Raw genomic sequence first — 21,800 nt, forward strand, 5'->3', positions numbered from 1 at the left:
CGCTCTCTCCGATGATATTCCAATAAAAATCGAAACTCGCGATTCAGAGAGCTGGATTGCACTCCGTATTCTAATTGAAAAGTAAGATTGTTTTGCCTTCGCATTGCAACTGAAAATGGTATACATTTTTATTTAATACGCTCTGAGCTTCGCTGGTGTCGCTCCTAGCGGATTACTAATGCAACTTTTACCGGTAATTTTTAAATTTATTATTTAATTGTTATCGCTTAATTCTTACAACACAAAAAAGTAATTAAATTGTAATCGACTTTTTAAAGATTTTGCTAACCAGTTTAACGTTCTATTAATGAAATATTAATTTCTTACTTCGGATACTTTCACAATTATCGTGTAGATGGCGCTTAGATTAATTTATAATTACATATTACAAAATATTAAAAAAACTTAAAATTCAGTATTTAAAACGTAAGTAGGTATATTTAAGGTAAAAATATACACCAGAGCTTTGACCAACTAATATTATTTCCTATTAATGTTTTTAATTTCAATGTTTTAAATTAATCACTTTGACATTTATGTCAAATTTCTGGTAAAGGTTTACATACTTGTCACTACTGGCGCTCGCGACTTTTTAATTATCCCCTCTACCTACGAGCTCACAGCGTATTGGGACCGTGCAAGTTCGGCAAAGCGACCTCTATTTCTACGCTCTGTACTTTTATTCGCACTTTTAATTATATTGGCCAATTATATTAGTCCTGGTTGCTGGATAATTGTCAAGACCATAGTCCAAAAAAATAATAAGAAGAAAAAATAAGATGCAGGTTATGTTTAGCAAACGTAAACAATTGTATGTAGTAAATAAAATCAGTTATTAAAATGCAGTACTGCAAGCAAAATACAATTAATTAAATTTACCTTTATATAATAATTGCATATCATATCAATATTGTGGAGCAATATATAATTTTTCTGCGTCAATGACAGAAGGTATGAAATATACGTCAATTTGACAATTTCAATTGACAATATGAATTATTTAAGATAGTTGCAATATTTCTCCGCGACTCGCGCACGGTCGTTTCTCGTTTCCCTTTCCAAGTACTTGCACACCGCGAATAGTCGTATTACTCCGTAGAGTAACTAGGTGCATTTTCCGTTGGAACTTTATACCAAGCTGCAGACGGGGATGTGAATTGCATAGTGTAGAATTCATTCCCTTTGTCTTCACTGCAGCATCCATTTGGCTTGCAAATTGTAGAAGTCTTGGAGGTGTCACCAGGAAAATGTACCAATAAGTTTTTCAATTTAAAAATCTTTTAATAATATTTTTAATATTTTCAATATTATTAATGTTGCTATTAGGATTGAAAAACTTCATCTTTCAATTGCCAGAAGTCCCCTACCCTATATGTTTTAGTTGCAATGTGTGGGAAAAGCTCTCGGTAGCTGGATTGCACTCCGTATTCTAATTGAAAAGTAAGATTGTTTTGCCTTCGCATTGTAACTGAATAAAAATGGTATACATTTTTATTTTGTAAATGATTATTTTATACAAAAGTAACGATTTGTAACGAATCCTCGAAAGTAACTATAATCAACATCACTACTAGTCCTTTGCCTTTGCCCCTACAGTATAGGCAACCACAACCGACATTAATATCGTTTTTCTTTATAAAATTTTCAATTTTTATTATTTTCAATTAAAGCCAGTTTATTTATAATCCGCAAACGAGGAGCAATTAGGTGATATGGTTATTTAGCAATTTTACGGCTTTTTATACCCAGAAAATGAAAATTTATTTGAAATCTCAACTTTTTATTTGGTTATATCTCGAAAACGGAAAATCCGCAAATGAAATTTCGAATGGAGGGATTATCCTCAAATCAGGAGGAATTATTTTAGATATGGTGGGTAATACTTTTGCTAATACAGTTTAGGCCCACCAAAATGGAAATCTTTTTCTTCGGAAAATTCTTAATTTTTATGATTTTTAGTTAAAAGTTAAAAATTTTAGTTTAGTAAAAAGGTATATTCATATTCATAATTCTCAAACGAGGAGGAATTAAAAGATATGATTATTTAGTGGTTTTATGGCTTTTGATATTTACAAAAAGGAAATAAACACTTTGGTGCGGCGCCGAAAATTTTTATTTTTTATAACTCTAAAACGGAAAATCCGCAAATGAAATTTCGAATGGAGGGATTTTCTTACGTCAGAAGCAATTATTTTAGATATACATTACAATACAGATAATACTTTTGCAAATACAGTGTAGGACCACCAAAATGGAAAATTTTTTTCTTCGGAAAATTTTTAAGCTTTATGATTTTTAGTTTAAACCAGGTCTATTCGTAATCCTCAAACCAGAAGAAATTAAATGATATAGTTATTGTTATTTTTACAGCTTTTAATAAATATCCCGATAATGGAAATATATACTTTGGCGCTGTCCCGAGAAATTTCGTTTTGATATAATTTAAAAATGGAATATCCGCAAATGAAATTTCAAAGGAGGGATTACCTTTAAGTCAGGAGGAGTTATTTTGACTATTTAGCCTTACAGTTTAGGTTTACCAAAAGTGAAAATTATTCTGGATTCCTTTGCCCCTACAATATAGGCAACCAACATTAATATCGTTTTTCCTTTATAACATTTTCAATTTTCACAATTTTCAATTAAAACCAGTTTATTCATAATCCGCAAACGAGGTGCAATTTTTTGATATGGTTATTTAGTGACTTTACGGCATTTTATACCCTGAAAATCGACATTTATTTTTAGGGCTGCGCCGAAATCTCCACTTTTGATTTGCTTATATCTCGAAAACGGAAACTCCGCAAATGAAATTTTGAATGGTGCAATTATCCGCAAACGAGGTGCAATTTTTTGAGCTATGGTAGAAGTCAAAATAACGACTTTGAAAAAACCGTTTCGCTAACTTTATGACGCTATGTTTACATCTGCAGTTTCCATACCAGTGAGAATTTTACTACACGTAATTTGCCGTGTAAAGACAGAAAAAGTAGGGATAGGCGTAAAATATTTGCGAATTATGTACCCATAGCCTTAACAAAAACATGTTTAGATATTTTTTTTTATTTATTTAGAAATAACCGCATTAACCACGAAGGTCATCAGCGGGGTAACGAGAATACAATTAATAAGTTTACAAAAGTATGAAATTGTGTACAACTTAAATCTTACTTGCTAGGTTACATTTATTAAGGAATTGGAAAAGAGGTTTACAGTCGGTTTGCAGGTTAAGAATGTCTTTCATATTGTTTGAATAACCAGATATAGATTGTCTGTAAGCGGCAAATTCATCACATTCTGCTAGCAGATGTTTTATTGATAATGGTATATTACACCTTCTGCATTTTGGTGCTTCGGTATGGGTAATGAGATGCTCATGAGTAAGTTTACAGTGTCCTAACCGAAGACGAGATAAGATGACTTGGTTCGATCTGTTGATTGTATGTGGATTCCGTGGACCAGTATCTTCTTTAACGTCTCTTAACTTGCTCGTAGGTGTTTTCGATTTTTCATTCCATAAATTGAGGGTCATCGATTTTAGTAGTTGTTTTGTATCTGCCGCTGGAATTGATTGTTCTGCCAATGAAGGTAATTGCGCAGCTGTGTAAGCCCAACGATCAGCGTTTTCATTTCCCTCGATTCCAGAATGAGAGGGAACCCATAGAAAAACTATTTTTGAGTCTGTTTGATGCAGACTGTGCTATATTTCTTTGATTAATATGACTATAGGATTTTTCGTGAAGGTTTGTTGTACGAGTCTCAGTGAGTCAGATATTATTAAAGAGTGTTTGGTTTGTGCATTGGAAATGTGCTTTAACGCTTGTAATATGGCATAAAGTTCTCCATTTAAGATACTGTAGGAACTGGGAAGTTTAAATAAATATTTGGTTTCATTGTTTATGTATATTGCTGCTCCTACGCCTTGGGAAGACTTAGACGAATCAGTGAATAAGTGGGTGTAATTTTTATATTCTGAGACTATTTGTTTATAATTTTGATATATAAGACGTAAATTGGTATCGTATTTATTATATTTCGTCAATTGTGTGTTTGCATGTGGGGTTTTGATAATCCATGGTGGAATGCTATGTTCATTCATTAACCACGTTCTGGGGAAATTTTGGAGATTTAACGTTGATATATACCGGTGAATTTTAACATAAAAGGGTGGTGGAGAGGAGCTATGTTGAAAAGTTGATTTGAAACGATTACAGAAAGTGTTTTTGTGAGCAGGTATTGATGGTTTCGATGATGTTTTATATATTAAACTATACAATTTTGAATTAAATATGATTTATAATATTTTCCATTTAAACTATTTTATGAACATAATTAATATTTTATTGAATAATTTTGCTGTTTAATCCCCTTATTGGTATATGTCCAATATGGACGATTGGAAAACGTCCACGACGATTGGACGTCAGAGTACGGACGTCCATATTTATTACACCCGAAGGACGTCCATATTTAGTCCACCCGAAGTACGTCCAGCATCGGACGTCCGTTTATGGTCCATGGACGTTAGGACCAAAAATGGACCTATTTTGCACGTTCAGAGGACGTCGTGTGCTATTAGGGTATTCTCCAACTGATGATTCAGAACTTCTGCTCATAAACGTCATAAAGAGGATAAAAACAGAATAATTCGGCCATATAATTAGAGGACCTAAATGCCATCTACTTCGCCTTATAATACAAGGAAAAGTGGAGGGAAAGAGATGGATTGGTCGAAAGAAACTCTCATGGTTGCGTAATATTAGACAATGGTGTTGTTCCACGGTAGAAGAATTATTTCGCGCAGCAGCCGACAGAGAGACGTTTCAGGAACTTGTAAACATGATGATGCTAAACGTCTGAGTACGGACACGACACCTGAAGATGGTTTTTCTTCACTGTGGATGTTTCCGTGTTCATTTAAACACAAATTTCGCACTTGGAAGGCGTTTCTCTAGTGTGGAGTCTGAAATGAATTTTCAAATTTGCCTTTTGTGCAAATTTCATAAAACAAATATAGCATTGGTAAGGTTTTTCTACAGTGTGCACTCTGTACACACTTGCAAAGCGTTTCTCCAGTGTGAATTTTCTTGTGTTTATTTAATGAACTTCTTTGGGTAAACTGCTCATCACAAATTTTACATTTGAATGTATTTTCTTTTTTCTTTCCAATGTTTATACTAATGCGACCGGCGATTTTATCGTTTTTGCGCTCATCGGACAGAAGATATAAATATTCATAAGATGACTCTCACTTTAATTCGCTATATTTTTGGAATGTTATCTGTTGTATTAATGAAACTCAGAGTAAAATCAAGTAACACGTTTATTGTAGATCCTACATACAATGCCATGCCACAGAATTACGAACTACACAGAAGCGAAAGAGACAGAAAACGATAACACAATTTTCTTGCCCATGGGCTACATAAAGCCTGGGTTTCCTCGAAAGCGGCACCGACAAACAGCGACCGTAGCACTGCGATGAATTACGTCAGATTACGGTGAAAAATTCAAGTTTCTTCACTGGGCAATGGAATGTGCAAGCTCAGCAAGCGGTGGCTTCCAAGGCATCCTTGGAAACCAACGCTATTATTTTGCATGGTACAGTTTTCTATGATGTCATTCATCGTGGTGTTACGATCGCAGGTTGTCGGCACCGCTTTCGAGGAAACCAGCGCTTAAGTGGTGCAACCTCACTTTTGCGATTGACAGTGACAGTTGTTATTAGTTAAATTTTATATTTCATATTTGATTAATAACTATTTGTCAAAAATATCACATCATTGGAAACGACAGTCAGATTCGCTTCTGTGTAGTTAGTAATTCTGTGGCCATGCTTGATCTAGAAACTCCTAACCTAAAAACCCATTGCCATGTTTCTAACATCATGGCCTCTACCAACCCGGCGGCGAATTTACAAAAGCTATACCAATTCGGTCATGGGGGCGACTGAATTCGACTAGGTTTTGTATGCAGAATATTAGTTACATATTCTATTCTATTTCGGTCCAGAAATTAACTGTATTGGTGTAGGATTTGTGAAATTTTTGATTATTATTGAGCAAATGTCTATACTGTTTCAGTCATGTAAGTAAAACTAATCAAGTATTTACTTAAGTGTATTTATTATTTTATCATAAATTTTAGATATGTTTTGAAAATTAAAATGAATAATATATTTTTGAAAATGATTAGAAATTAAAAACAAATGAATAACTACTAATATACGAGTATATACAGTATGTCCCTGTAAATTGGAACCATATGGAAAACTTTTTTTATTATTACTTTTACGAGAAAAAGTTGTTCTTTATAAAAAGTTTTGCATGGTCGAAAACTTAAGATGCAATCATCAGATATCAAATTTTATTAAAAGTATACGAGGTATGTCAAAAAATATTATTTTCTCTCAAGAGTAAAGCACGTGTATATTCCACAATATTGAAAATTGTTATTATCGAAAGTTGTTTGGAATAAAAAATTGTTCTATTGCGCAATTACATTATTCTTATTGAAAAAAATTTTTTTTTTTGATGACACCCATTATCATTTTTATTTAAACTCCGAAATTATTAATTTTACCAAAAAAAGTTATTCTTTATAAAAAGTTTTGCACCTTCTACAAAATAAGATTCAATCATAATATTTCACATTTTATCAATTTTATACGGGGTATGTCAAAAAATAATATGAATTTCGCTCAAGAGTAAATTACCCTTATTTTGCACAATATTGAAAACTTTCATTATAAAAAGTGGTTCAGAATTAAGAAACATGTATGAGTATACAATTACATCTTATTAATTGAAATATTGTGAACTATAACGGTACTTTACTCTCGAACAAAAATCATATTTTTTGACAAACCTCGTATAAGATTAATAAAATTTGAGAAACTATGGCTGTATGTTACTTTCTAGTCTAGACAATGCAAAACTTTCTATAAAGAATAACTTCTTTTTTTCGTAAAACTAATAATATCGAGAAAATTAATTTGAGATAATTTGAGAAAATATTTAAATTAGAAGAATGTACTTCATATAGAACATTATTTTTAAGTCCAAAAAATTTTTCGTAATAACAATTTTCAATCTTGTGAAATATATAAAGATACTTTACTTTTTAAAAATATTGTTTACTTTTGAATACTTTACTTTTGACAGAAATTCATATTTTTTGACATCCCTCATATACTATTGATAAAACTTAATACCAGATGATTGCATCTTAGGTTTTAGACCATGCAGAACTTTTTACGAAGAATAATTTTTTTTCGTAAAATCAATAATAAAAAAGTTTTCCACCCACCTCTACCGAAAGTATTCTTTTCCGGACCTGATTGTAGGGAGCAAAGTTGTACTTTTCCTCCCTAGGGAGGAAAATATTTTTCCTCCCTAGGGAGAAAAAGTAAAAGTGACGTCATGAACTTTCATTCATGAAATAAACTTATTAACGCCCTGAACAAATTCTATTTTCTATTACGTAAGAATCTATACATTTTAACGTTGATTTGTAGAACACCCTGTATTTTGCAGAATGGTAAAAAACAGTAAATTGTTATTTTGGTTTAACAATGTTTACATTAATAATTTGACTTATATTTGACAGTTGACAGTTATATTGTACCTACTTGTTAGTTTTAGTTCTAATAAATTTTGTTGGTTAGTTACATAAATAAATTAAGTAAAAATGACTTGTTATTTGAGAAAGGTGGAAAAACCATATGTATAACATGGGAGTAAAGTGCCTTTTCCTCCCTTGAATGATTACTGCCCGACGCGTCTGCCCTCCGCTACGCGTCGGGCCGTAAACCATTCTCGGGAGGAAAAGTACCACTTTTCTCCCTTGTTATGGTTCTAACTTACAGGGACATACTGTATACAGGGTGTAACAAAAATACAGGTCATAAATTAAACCACATATTCTGGGACCACAAATAGTTCAAATGAACCTAACTTACCTTCGTACAAATATGCACACAAAAGAAGTTACAGCCCTTTGAAGTTACAAAATGAAAATCGATTTTTTTGAATATATCGAAAACCATTAGAGATTTTTTGTTGAAAATGGACATGTGGCATTTTTATGGAAAGAACATGTTAAAGAAAAATTATAGTGAAATTTGTGCACCCCATAAAAATTTTATGGGGGTTTTGTTCCCTTAAACCTCCCCAAACTTCTGTGTCCGTTCCAAATAAATTATTATTGTGGTTCCATTAGTTAAATTCAATATTTTTAAAACTTTTTTGCCTCTTAGTATTTTTTCGATAAGGCAGTTTTTATCGAGTTACGGCTCCTTTTTTAATATGTTTACATAAAATTTTTATGAGGGTTTTGTTCCTTTAAACCCCCCAAATGCTTGTGTACGTTCCAATTAAACTATTACTGCGGTACAATTAGTTAAACAGTGTTTTTAAAACTTTTTTGCCTCTTTGTATTTTATCATCTTTTATCGAGATGTGGCTTCTTTTTTAATATGGTTCAAAATATACTTAAAAATGTAAATCATAAATAAATTTTCATATTATTACCAAGTCTCCATAATCGTACTTTACCATATACAAATATGTGGTGGATTTGATAAATATTCAAATATCTCGATAAAAACTGACTTTTGGAAAAAGTACTAAGAGACAAAAAAGTTTTTAAAAACTTGTGTTTAACTAATGGCGCTACAATAATAATTAAATTGGAACGTACACAAAAGCTTGGGGGGGTTTAAAGGAACCAAACCCCCATAAAAATTTTATGGGGTGTCCAAATTTCATTATCATTTTTTCTTAAAATACTACTGCCATAAGAATACCACATGTCCATTTTCAATAAAAAATCTCTAATAGTTTTCGATATATTGGAAAAAAATCGATTTTCATTTTGTAATTTCAAAGGGCTCTACAATAGTAGTTATTCATTTTTTTGGTTTTTAATTTTTAATCGTATCCAAATATATATTAATCATTTTAATTTTCAAAATATAACTAAATTTTATGATATAATAATAAATCCACTTAAGTAAATACTTGATTAGTTTTACTTAAATGACTGAAACAGTATAGACATTTGCTCAATAATAATCAAAAATTTCGCTTACAAATCCTACACCAATACAGTTAATTTCTGGACCGAAATAGAATATAATATGTAACTAATATTTTGTATACAAAACCTAGTCGAATTCAGTCGCCCCCATGACTTAATTGGTATAGCTTTTGTAAATTCGCAACCCGTCAAGCTAGCAAGTAACATATGGAGTGTTGTCTAAAGTAGGAATACATGACTGAAAATTATCCTTTTTCCAAACACTCATTCAATTGCTCAAAACAAATACAACACTGGTAATGTTCAATTCTTACATGTTTTTTAAAAGTTCCTTTTTGGATGAACTGCTTATATCAAATTCACACTTGTATGGTTGCTCTTCAGTATGAATGTTTGCGTGTTCATTTAAACTTCGTTTACGAGCAAACTTTTTTAAACAAATATCACAATTGTAAGGCTTCTCTCCAGTGTGTACTCTCAAATGCTTTTTCAAATCACCTATTGTAGTAAACTGCTTAGAACAAATTTCACACTTGTAAGGCTTTTCTCCAGTGTGTACTCTCAAATGCTTTTTCAAAGTTCCTGATTCACTGAATTGCTTAAAACAAGTTTCACAATGGTACGGTTTTTCCCCAGTGTGCACTCTCATATGTCTTTTCAAACTACTTCTTTGGTTAAACTCATTAAAACAAATTTCACACTTATAAGGAGTTTCTCTAGTGTGCAGTCTCATGTGTTTGTTCAAAGAACTTTTGTATCTAAACTGCTTAGAACAAATTTCACACTTGTAAGGTGTTTCTCCAGTGTGCAATCTCACATGTTGTTTCATATTAGATGCTTTAGAAAACTGCTTAAAACAGATTTCACACTTATATCGTTTTTCATCACTGTGATCGTACATGTGTTCATTTAAATAATCTTTTCGAGCAAACTGTTTCAAACAAATTTCACACTGGTAAGGTTTTTCCCCAGTGTGCAGTGTCATATGTTTTTTCAAACTAATTTTTTGGCTAAATTTCTTAAAACAAATTTCACACTTGTATGGATCTTCTCCAGTATGAATGTATATGTGTTCATTTAAACAAGCTTTTCGAGAAAACTGTTTAAAACAGATTTCGCACTTGTAAGGCGTTTCCCCAGTGTGTATTCTCAAATGGATTTTCAAGCTTGTCCTTTTTCTAAATTGCTTAAAACAAATTTCACACTTGTATTGTTTTTCTCCAGTGTGAATGTTTGCGTGTTCATTTAAACTTTGTTTATGAGCAAACTGTTTAGAACAAATTTCACACTTGTATGGTTTTTCTCCAGTATGAATGTTTGCGTGTTCATTTAAACTTCGTTTAGGAGCAAACTGTTTTAAACAAACTTCACACTGGTAAGGCTTTTCTCCAGTGTGCACTCTTAAATGCTTTTTCAAACTGCCTGCTTCACTGAATTGCTTCAAACAAATTTCACACTGGTAAGGTTTTTCCCCAGTGTGCACTCTCAAATGTCTATTCAAAGTACTTATTCGGTTAAACTGATTAAAACAAATTTCACACTTATAAGGCGTTTCTCTAGTGTGCAGTATCACGTGTTGTTCCAAAGTACTTTTGCGGTTAAACTGCTTAGAACAAATTTCACACTTGTAAGGCATTTCTCCAGTGTGCAATCTCACATGTTGTTTCATATTATATGCGTTAGAAAACTGCTTAAAACAAATTTCACACTTATATCGTTTTTCTTCACTGTGATCGTACATGTGTCTATTTAAATAATCTTTTCGAGCAAACTGTTTCGAACAAATTTCACACTTGTATGGTTTTTCTCCAGTGTGAATGTTTGCGTGTTCATTTAATTGTTGTTTACGAGCAAACTTTTTTAAACAAATTTTGCACGTGTAAGGCGTTTCTCCAGTGTGTACTTTCAAATGCTTTTTCAAATTTGCGTTTTGTGTAAATTGCTTAAAACAAATATCGCACTGGTGAGGTGTTTCTGTAGTGTGCGTTCTCAAATGATTTTTTAAATAACGTTTGATAGCAAACTGCTTTAAACAAATTTCACACTTGTAAGGCGTTTCTACAGTGTGAATTTTCTTGTGTGTATTCAATGAACTTCTGTGGGTAAACATCTTATCACAAACTTCACATTTGAATGTATTTTCTTCAACAGATTGACCCATGTGTTGGTCTTCATTAAATGTATGTACGGGTATTGTTTTCATACTTTCCAATGTGTTCTCCTCTGGGGGAAAGCCTAAAATAAAAACTAACATAAATGTGTTGCATGGGTTGCATATGCGAGTTCATGATGAATGAAATAAGAGAGAGACCTACTCGCAATCATTTATTGTATTAAGAGACAACAATAGCGATCAATAGGTAGCAATAAACGCGGTCCAAGGTTGCTACTGTAATTTTGAACATTTGCTCGAGATATTTGGCACACATATTCGTAATATAATAAGGAATGGCGGTACAGAGCCCAATTTGAGAAATATGTTAGTATGTGGAAATAACTAACTTTCTTCAAATAAACTTTTTTATCCCATGCCTAGATTTTGTGTCATACTGGACCTAGTAAAATTTTTTATCTCTAACAAGAAATCGGACATATTATAACTCAATAACTGATTAGTCAACATAGAGAAAGTGTCACTGTCATTTTGACAAACTTGCGTCAGATTTATGTTCTGTTATCTGCATAGAGATTAGGAACACTCTACGGCACTACGGTAAAACATGGCGGATACAATTCGTATCGAGTGATCGCTATGCAGATAACAGAACTCTTACGCAGGTTTGTCAAAATGACAGTGACACTTTATCTATTTTGACTAATCAGTCATTTGGTTATAATATATTCGATTTCTTGTTATGAGATAAAAAATTTTACTAGGTCCAATATGACACAAAATCTAGGCATGGGATAAAAAAGTTTATTTGAAGACAGTTTATTTTTTTGCTCTTCTTAATGGCGGTACAGGCTCCTTTTTGGAATATTTTATTTAGTTATAGAGTAATTTCCACATACTAACACATTTCTCAAATTGGGCTCTGTACCGCCATTCTTTATTATATTACGAATATGTGTGCCAAATATCTCAACAAAATATTTAAAATTACAGCCGCAATCTTGGACTGCGTTTGTCGCTACCTGTTGATCGCTACTGTTGCCTCTTAAAAAACAAGTTTTTTTTTTATAAAAGGTATATTTATATATAGGTATAGTCGATCAGATTAGCCAAGCGGACTGAGGCGCACGATTGACAAATCTATAGTGGATATGCGGTCGAGGCGATCGAGGTTCGTGCCCCAGCCCGGTGAATAGAAAAATAAAAAGGCTGACGTCGTAGTCTAAAATTCTAAAAAGAATCTACGACTTGGTCTGGAATAAGCTGGTGTCTGATCGGCCTATGGAGGAGCAGTACGGCAAGGGATAAGGGCTTGCGGCTCGGTGACACTCCTCCATAGATCCCTACCGGAAGGGCGTGACGCCTAAAAAACGGTATATATATATATATATATATATATATATATATATATGATTGTTAATATGTAATGACTGTTGGAATTGTAATAAAAATTTTTTTGGGGAATGCAGTCAATAAATTTTTGGGCTATTCAGTGAAACACTTTGAACTTATTAGTCGAGCTTTCGAAAATTTTATTTTCTTTATCAAGACTATCTACAAATAAAAATGTTTAAATTTAGATAAAACTCAAAAAATAAAACTTAACTTACTGCTCGTGGTTACAAATTAATAATTATACAACTTATATAAAAACATGAAAATTTCTTAAAAGTAATATGTAAACGTAAAAGTTTTGATAGTATGTCAATTCGCACTTTTGTGTGAAGTTAATCTAAGGGATAAATTCCGTGAGGTTTGACCAACGTAACATTTACCACAAGTGTTACAAGGTATAGAGTAAATAAGATTAGAACTCTCCATAACTTGTAGTGGAGTCTTCGTTTTGGTGTAAAGACTGTTTAAAGTTTTAATATTTCTAGTGGCAATCTTAATTTTTGGATTTTGCCTAAATAACTTAACCAATTTGGGTGTTAAAGTTGGTATATATGGTAGAGAACAATAAGAAATGGTAGGTAAACTTTCTAATTCCCTTTCCTGTTGGTCAATATTGTCTTCATGAAGTGTTCTATTATCATTAGTGCTAAAAATTAATTTATTTAATAAACCCCTGGGATAACCATTTTCTAATAAAATTTCTCTTAATTTGTTGAGGTCATTATTTACAAAATCCCTATGTGACAGTTTACATATTCTGTTCTTTAGTCCTAAAACTAAGTTAATTTTCATTTTGAAGGGATGTTGAGAAAGATAATGAATATACCTATTACTGCAAAAAGGTTTCTTGTACCATTAAGTTCGTAGCATATTATTAGAATCTCGGTGAATTAAGAAATCTAAGAAAGGTAAGCAATTATTTACCTCTTTTTCGTAAGTAAATTGGATACTTTGATTCCAACTATTAAAAATAGATAATGTATACTCAATTTTGTCTGATGGTAAAGCCAAAATTAAATCATCTACAAATCTCTTTATAAAAGGAATTGGAAAATCAATTTTCTTTCTTATATCATCAATCAAGTCATCCAAGACAAAATTACAAACTATAGGGGAAATCTTTGAACCCATTGGTGTCCCATAAACTTGTTTGTATATAAAGTCTTGGAAAATTAAGATATTCGAGTTGAATATGAACTCCAAAATACTTTTAAAAGTTTGCAGATCAAGGTTACAATTATTTGATATTAAATTCCAGTGCTTCTCAACACTTACCAGTACCATATGTAAAGGAAGATTAGTAAATAACGACGTTACATCAAAACTAACAATTTCGTATCCATTGGGTAATTTAAAATTATTAATGTAATTGCTAAAGTGAAAAGAATCTTTAATACAAAAATCGTTGGAGGAATTATAAGATTTGGTTAAAATTTCTGTAAAGAATTTAGAAAGTTTACTGTTAGGAGAATCAATTGCAGAAACAATTGGTCTCATTGATAAAGTAGGCTTATGAATTTTTGGTAGAGTATAGAATCTAGGAACTACAGAGTTATATATTGTCAAAGTGGAGGCTATTTCTTTAGTAACAAACCCTTTATTTTTTAGTTGTGAGACAATTTTGTTAGCTTTTTGTTGAAGTTTAGAAACAGGGTTGTTTGTTAGTTTCACATAATACTTTTTATCATTTAATAAAGCTAAACTTTTTTCTTCATAGTCTGTTTTATACATTAGTACTGTTACATTACCTTTATCACTTTTGACCAAATATAACTCAGGGTGAGATTTTAAAAACTGCTTACTTTCTTCATACAAATTGTTTAAGAAATGTTTATTAGAATTATCTAAGTGAATGTAATTGGTAATTATATTAGTACATTTAGCTCTAAGGTTGTCTTTAATATTATTATCAAAATTTGTCAAAATATTTTCTACATCTGCTAATAATGAAGACATGCTAACGTCTTTACATTTCGGCAACAAACAAAATTTAGGACCTAATGATAATAATTTTTTAACATTATATGGTATATCTATATCAGTTAAATTTTTTATCCATTTTTCTTGAAAAGTGACAAATTTAAAATTATCTAGTTTTAATGCTTCAAATTTATTTAAATTATATCTTTTAATTTCAAGAAACTTTTTTTTGTAAAAATCATTTTGTCTAAAATTAAAGTTATCTATAATAAATTGTGGAAGGTAATTTCTCAATTTAATTTTAGTCTCACCAAGTTGTTTTTCTAGCATCTTAATATTTGAAAAAGTGACTTTAATTTCTAAATTAATTATATTCCTTCCCAATCTCGAATTAAAATTCTGAATAAGATTTCCAGTTCTTCCTCTAGTGTGGTTTATCAAATGATTTACGTTTACCATTCCATTGTTTATATGTTTGGGTAGAAGATGGTGTTTTCTACATTTTAATAAAAAAATTTTTCTGTTTCTTAAAGTTGCAAGTTTGTTGTTCATGTTTGCCCATTGTTTCAGGAAACTTACAGCAGCAGGACCATATTCATAGTAGATGTTACCATAAAACCCCATTATAACCAATATGATTGTTAATATGTAATGACTGTTGGAATTGTAATAAAAATTTTTTTGGGGAATGCAGTCAATAAATTTTTGGGCTATTCAGTGAAACACTTTGAACTTATTAGTCGAGCTTTCGAAAATTTTATTTTTTTTATCAAGACTATCTACAAATAAAAATGTTTAAATTTAGATAAAACTCAAAAAATAAAACTTAACTTACTGCTCGTGGTTACAAATTAATAATTATACAACTTTATAAAAACATGAAAATTTCTTAAAAGTAATATGTAAAATTACTTAAAAGTAATATTTTATCATGTTTTTATATAAGTTGTATAATTATTAATTTGTAACCACGAGCAGTAAGTTAAGTTTTATTTTTTGAGTTTTATCTAAATTTAAACATTTTTATTTGTAGATAGTCTTGATAAAGAAAATAAAATTTTCGAAAGCTCGACTAATAAGTTCAAAGTGTTTTACTGAATAGCCCAAAAATTTTTATTATATATATATATATATATATATATATATATATATATATATATATATATATATATATATATATATATATAAAAATAAATAAGTAAAATCATTGGCTAATACTCGTAAAGTGAATGTGAATTTAGTTGGAAATATATAAAATGATGAAGGGTCATCATTCCATACATTTCTGTGCAACTATATACACCGGTGTTTCGGCCTATTTGGGCTTCGTCAGTATAGTGTAGCAAGTTAAAAAAGTTGTTTGTTAACTTGTAAAAGGATTACTACAGGAGCAAAGTTACCATGGATTTTTATTATATATATATATATATATATATATATATATATATATATATATATATATATCATAAAGGAGTACGACCGTCAATTCCAATATAACAAAGGAGCACTCGTAAGTGTAGGGTTTTATCGGTCAAGTGGGTGAAAAAAGAGACAAAGAATTCAGCTACTTCATCTATTTATTGAAGACGTTTCGTCTACTGCTCAGTAGACATCATCAGTTCATCTACAAAAAGAGTGGTATAAGAGACAACATCCAAAAGAGAGGTAAAAAAGCACTAGCGTTACCTTAAAAAGACATGTAGCAAAAGATAAGATGTACATAGTAAAAAAACCTTATCCATGAACCAACGTAATGTAAAAGTATATAACATTTAAGTGTATAGTTAATATTTAAAAAACTTTAGTACAGCCAAAGACAAGACCATGTGGTAACAGTCATATATAAAAAACAAGTGGAAAAAAGCCGGCTTGCTTTTTTGAAGTCAAGAATGAACCAAGAAAAAACCAGATTCACTTCCAAAAACTTAGTAGTATTTAAGCATACTTCATTTTAACTTTAGGTAACATCATTAAATGAGTAGAATGCTAATATGCAACTTTGAAAATTTAAAGTCAAATGGTTACCAGCAGGTCATCCTAGCCCAACGGACACACAAAAGAAAATGGAGTTTGAATTATCAGGTGTAAACTGACATCTCGCCAAGAGGCAGGCAACCTTTAAAAAATTATAACAAAGAGTGACTGACAACTGCAGTGCAGCGCGGTAAAATTTAAATTGATGTAATTAAAACAGTTATAAAAGTGTTTAAAAAGTGAAAGTAATATCAAGAAGTAATCAAGGGATGTACCTTATACCTCGTAGACAAGAATCACAGTTTATTTTAAACAAGTGAGGGCACTTCACACAATTATATGGAAAAGTGCCTACGTTAGTACTGGTAATCCAGTTAACTAACTAATATATAAGATAGTACAACAGTATAACTCCCATATATCGCAGCTCAAAAAGCAAGAAAAAAATATGCAATAATTTAAGAAAATTTATAAATCAGTTTAGCAAATTGTAATTTATAATTAATATCAATAATGCAAAATTTTATCCTATGGAAAGTTTTAAATTGTTCAATCTATTAAGTAAACTGTTATTATCAAAAAAAGTGGGAAAAGCTTGAAAAAACCACCAAAAACTTTTTTACAATAAAATAATTTAAGTGAATAACATCGACTGATTCCGCAAGATCAATATTAAAGAAGTGGAAAAAGCCTGAAAACCACAAAACTTTTTTACAATATAATAATGTGAGTGTAATAATACCAACTAATTCTGCAAAATCAATGCATGGTATATTTGACTCAAGTTACTGATGTCAGTTCTCTTGTTAAGTACATTAGAGGTTTTTAATATGAAACACATCTCTAAGAACTGTCTTTTCGACAGGTTGCGTTCATTGCAAAGGATCTTGGCTTCATCAAAGTCCACCTTATGTTTTGTATCTATTGCATGTTGGGCTAAGGCACAAGTTGGTGTTTTCAAATTGATATCACTACGGTGTGAAATTAAACGTGATTTTAAAGCTCGCTTTGTCTGCCCTACATAACATGCATCACATTCAGCACAAGGTATGTGGTAGACCACATTAACTTGTTCCAAAGGGGACAAGGGTGTTTTAGTCTTAGAGAACAAATTTCTGACTGTTCTTGCGTTCTTAATTGCAATCTTAACAGGAATATTATTATTTTTATATAGTTTAGTAAGTTTATCAGTAACCTGAGGAAAATAAGGAAGTGAAGAAAACTGGGAAACAGGAGTCCCAAGATTAGTAGTAGGCAGAATTGTGATGTTAACAGTATTATTCGATATTGATCTAAGTTGGTCACCATTGGGTATGTCGTTCAGAGAAGAACCGTAGCTTTGGGAAAAAAGAAATTTATTGATAAGGGAGGAAGGGTAGGAATTATCTACCAATATACTTCTGAGTAGCAGAAGGGATTCCCTTCGATTAACCGGATGTGTCAACCTATGTAGCCTACAGCTTAAAGCTTTAATAAGATTTATTTTATATTTAAAAGGATGACAAGAATGGTAGTTGAGAAACCTATTAGAGGCCATTGGTTTCCTATACCAACTTGTACAAAGTGTGTTATCTCCACTTCTAGTGACACGCATTTCCAAGAAGGGGATACTATGGTTGTTGGGGTCCTCGAGTTCACATGTGAACTGCAAATGAGGATCAAACCCATTGAAGATGGACAAGGTGGCCTGAGTCTTGTCTGGTGGTAAGGCTAGTAATAGGTCGTCCACATAACGTTTAACAAAAGGAACTTGAAAATCTAAATAACCCAGACGGTCAGAAACTAAATCATCCAAAACATAATTCACTAGGATGGGTGAAATCGAGGAACCCATTGGTGTACCAAAAATTTGTAAATAAAATTTGTCGTTGAAGACCAAAAAATTAGTGTCAAACACTAATTGGAGCAATTCTGCAAACACTTCCCAGGAAACTGGAGAATTAGGTTGGATAATATTCCAATGATTTCTTAGTGAAGTAAGGACACTAGCTAGGGGAAGGTTAGTAAAAAGTGAAACTACATCAAAACTCACCAAAATATAACCATATACAAATTTTTGGTACACCAATGGGTTCCTCGATTTCACTCGAGGACCCCAACAACCATAGTATCCCCTTCTTGGACATGCGTGTCACTAGAAGTGGAGATAACACACTTTGTACAAGTTGGTATAGGAAACCAATGGCCTCTAATAGGTTTCTCAACTACCATTCTTGTCATCCTTTTAAATATAAAATAAATCTTATTAATGCTTTAAGCTGTAGGCTACATAGGTTGACACATCCGGTTAATCGAAGGGAATCCCTTCTGCTACTCAGAAGTATATTGGTAGATAATTCCTACCCTTCCTCCCTTATCAATAAATTTCTTTTTTCCCAAAGCTACGGTTCTTCTCTGAACGACATACCCAATGGTGACCAACTTAGATCAATATCGAATAATACTGTTAACATCACAATTCTGCCTACTACTAATCTTGGGACTCCTGTTTCCCAGTTTTCTTCACTTCCTTATTTTCCTCAGGTTACTGATAAACTTATTAAACTATATAAAAATAATAATATTCCTGTTAAGATTGCAATTAAGAACGCAAGAACAGTCAGAAATTTGTTCTCTAAGACTAAAACACCCTTGTCCCCTTTGGAACAAGTTAATGTGGTCTACCACATACCTTGTGCTGAATGTGATGCATGTTATGTAGGGCAGACAAAGCGAGCTTTAAAATCACGTTTAATTTCACACCGTAGTGATATCAATTTGAAAACACCAACTTGTGCCTTAGCCCAACATGCAATAGATACAAAACATAAGGTGGACTTTGATGAAGCCAAGATCCTTTGCAATGAACGCAACCTGTCGAAAAGACAGTTCTTAGAGATGTGTTTCATATTAAAAACCTCTAATGTACTTAACAAGAGAACTGACATCAGTAACTTGAGTCAAATATACCATGCATTGATTTTGCAGAATTAGTTGGTATTATTACACTCAAATTATTATATTGTAAAAAAGTTTTGTGGTTTTCAGGCTTTTTCCACTTCTTTAATATTGATCTTGCGGAATCAGTCGATGTTATTCACTTAAATTATTTTATTGTAAAAAAGTTTTTGGTGGTTTTTTCAAGCTTTTCCCACTTTTTTTGATAATAACAGTTTACTTAATAGATTGAACAATTTAAAACTTTCCATAGGATAAAATTTTGCATTATTGATATTAATTATAAATTACAATTTGCTAAACTGATTTATAAATTTTCTTAAATTATTGCATATTTTTTTCTTGCTTTTTGAGCTGCGATATATGGGAGTTATACTGTTGTACTATCTTATATATTAGTTAGTTAACTGGATTACCAGTACTAACGTAGGCACTTTTCCATATAATTGTGTGAAGTGCCCTCACTTGTTTAAAATAAACTGTGATTCTTGTCTACGAGGTATAAGGTACATCCCTTGATTACTTCTTGATATTACTTTCACTTTTTAAACACTTTTATAACTGTTTTAATTACATCAATTTAAATTTTACCGCGCTGCACTGCAGTTGTCAGTCACTCTTTGTTATAATTTTTTAAAGGTTGCCTGCCTCTTGGCGAGATGTCAGTTTACACCTGATAATTCAAACTCCATTTTCTTTTGTGTGTCCGTTGGGCTAGGATGACCTGCTGGTAACCATTTGACTTTAAATTTTCAAAGTTGCATATTAGCATTCTACTCATTTAATGATGTTACCTAAAGTTAAAATGAAGTATGCTTAAATACTACTAAGTTTTTGGAAGTGAATCTGGTTTTTTCTTGGTTCATTCTTGACTTCAAAAAAGCAAGCCGGCTTTTTTCCACTTGTTTTTTATATATGACTGTTACCACATGGTCTTGTCTTTGGCTGTACTAAAGTTTTTTAAATATTAACTATACACTTAAATGTTATATACTTTTACATTACGTTGGTTCATGGATAAGGTTTTTTTACTATGTACATCTTATCTTTTGCTACATGTCTTTTTAAGGTAACGCTAGTGCTTTTTTACCTCTCTTTTGGATGTTGTCTCTTATACCACTCTTTTTGTAGATGAACTGATGATGTCTACTGAGCAGTAGACGAAACGTCTTCAATAAATAGATGAAGTAGCTGAATTCTTTGTCTCTTTTTTCACCCACTTGACCGATAAAACCCTACACTTACGAGTGCTCCTTTGTTATATATATATATATATATATATATATATATATATATATATATATATATATATATATATATATGTATGTATGAGGATCATATTTTCATTTTTCAAGAAGCAACAATTTTAGAAAGAGAAATAAATTTACGTAAAAGAGAATTTAAAGAAATGGTTTGGATAAAAAAAATCAAATTGTATTAATAAAAGATCTGATATCAATAATCTAAGCATTATTTATAATAACATTTTAGCTTTGACTAACTAACTTTGACTGTAATTTTTACTAACTTTGAGTTTAATTTTGAGATCTAATATTACTGAATTATGCATTTTATAAACAATTTGGTCTTAATAATTTTTAAAATTTCAATAAATAGTAGCAAAAGAAAAATATTTATAACATTCTAAATTAACTTGTTTTACATTACTATCAGTTTTTTTTTACCAATAATTATAACTTAAATTTAGCTTACATCATTATATCATTATTTTATACTGTTAACTAACTTCTTTCCCAATCTATCGAGTTATTAAAGTAGTCTAACTACATTTGATTAATGTCCTTTTGACATATTTCAAAATTAATTTACCTTTAAAATTTATATTTTTTAGAAAGAGTTTATATGTTTTTTTATAAGTATGTTAGTTATTTTGTAAACCACGAGCAGTAAGCTTTTTAAGTTTTTTATTTTTCTAGTTTTCATCTAAATTTAAACATTTGTATTTTTAGATTGTCTTGATAAAGGAAATAAATTGTCCGAAAGCTCGACAAAAGTTCAAAGTGTTTCACTTCTAATTAGCCCAAAACACATTGACTGCATTCCCCAAAATTATTCATTTTGTATTATTAACAGTCACTACATATTAATAATCATATATATATATATATATATATATATATATATATATATATATATATATATATATATATATATATATATATATATGTTATATCCGTTTTTACCAACTAACCTTAATAATGAAGTACCTACTTATTTCCCATCAGGATATATCAGGTGTCAGCCATCTGAATCGACGCATCCAGTTTCAATGCCAATGTCAGCGAGAACTACTATGTCCAGGCTTTCTCACAACCTCAGCATTTTGTAAATCATATAAAACCATTTGCCGGTGTTTAATATTTGTTCGTAATAATTTAGATTTAGTACATGTAACTTAATT

At 31.1% G+C, this 21,800-nt stretch overlaps 1 protein-coding gene across 1 annotated transcript in view; it reads right to left on the bottom strand.

Moving 5' to 3' along the window:
• Positions 1 to 5,305: 5,305 nt before the first annotated feature.
• Positions 5,306 to 21,800, bottom strand: part of LOC126879026 (zinc finger protein 260-like) — a 53,422-nt gene continuing 36,927 nt past the window's right edge. Inside the window, exon 2 of the mRNA XM_050641908.1 lies at positions 5,306 to 11,274. Within this exon, the coding sequence (XP_050497865.1) occupies positions 9,350 to 11,274 (1,925 nt within the window). The 3' untranslated portion in view covers positions 5,306 to 9,349. The remainder of the gene's footprint in view (positions 11,275 to 21,800) is intronic.

The sequence above is a fragment of the Diabrotica virgifera genome, chromosome 1, assembly GCF_917563875.1.
Source record: "Diabrotica virgifera virgifera chromosome 1, PGI_DIABVI_V3a".
In the NCBI taxonomy this organism is placed as follows: Eukaryota; Metazoa; Arthropoda; class Insecta; order Coleoptera; family Chrysomelidae; genus Diabrotica; species Diabrotica virgifera.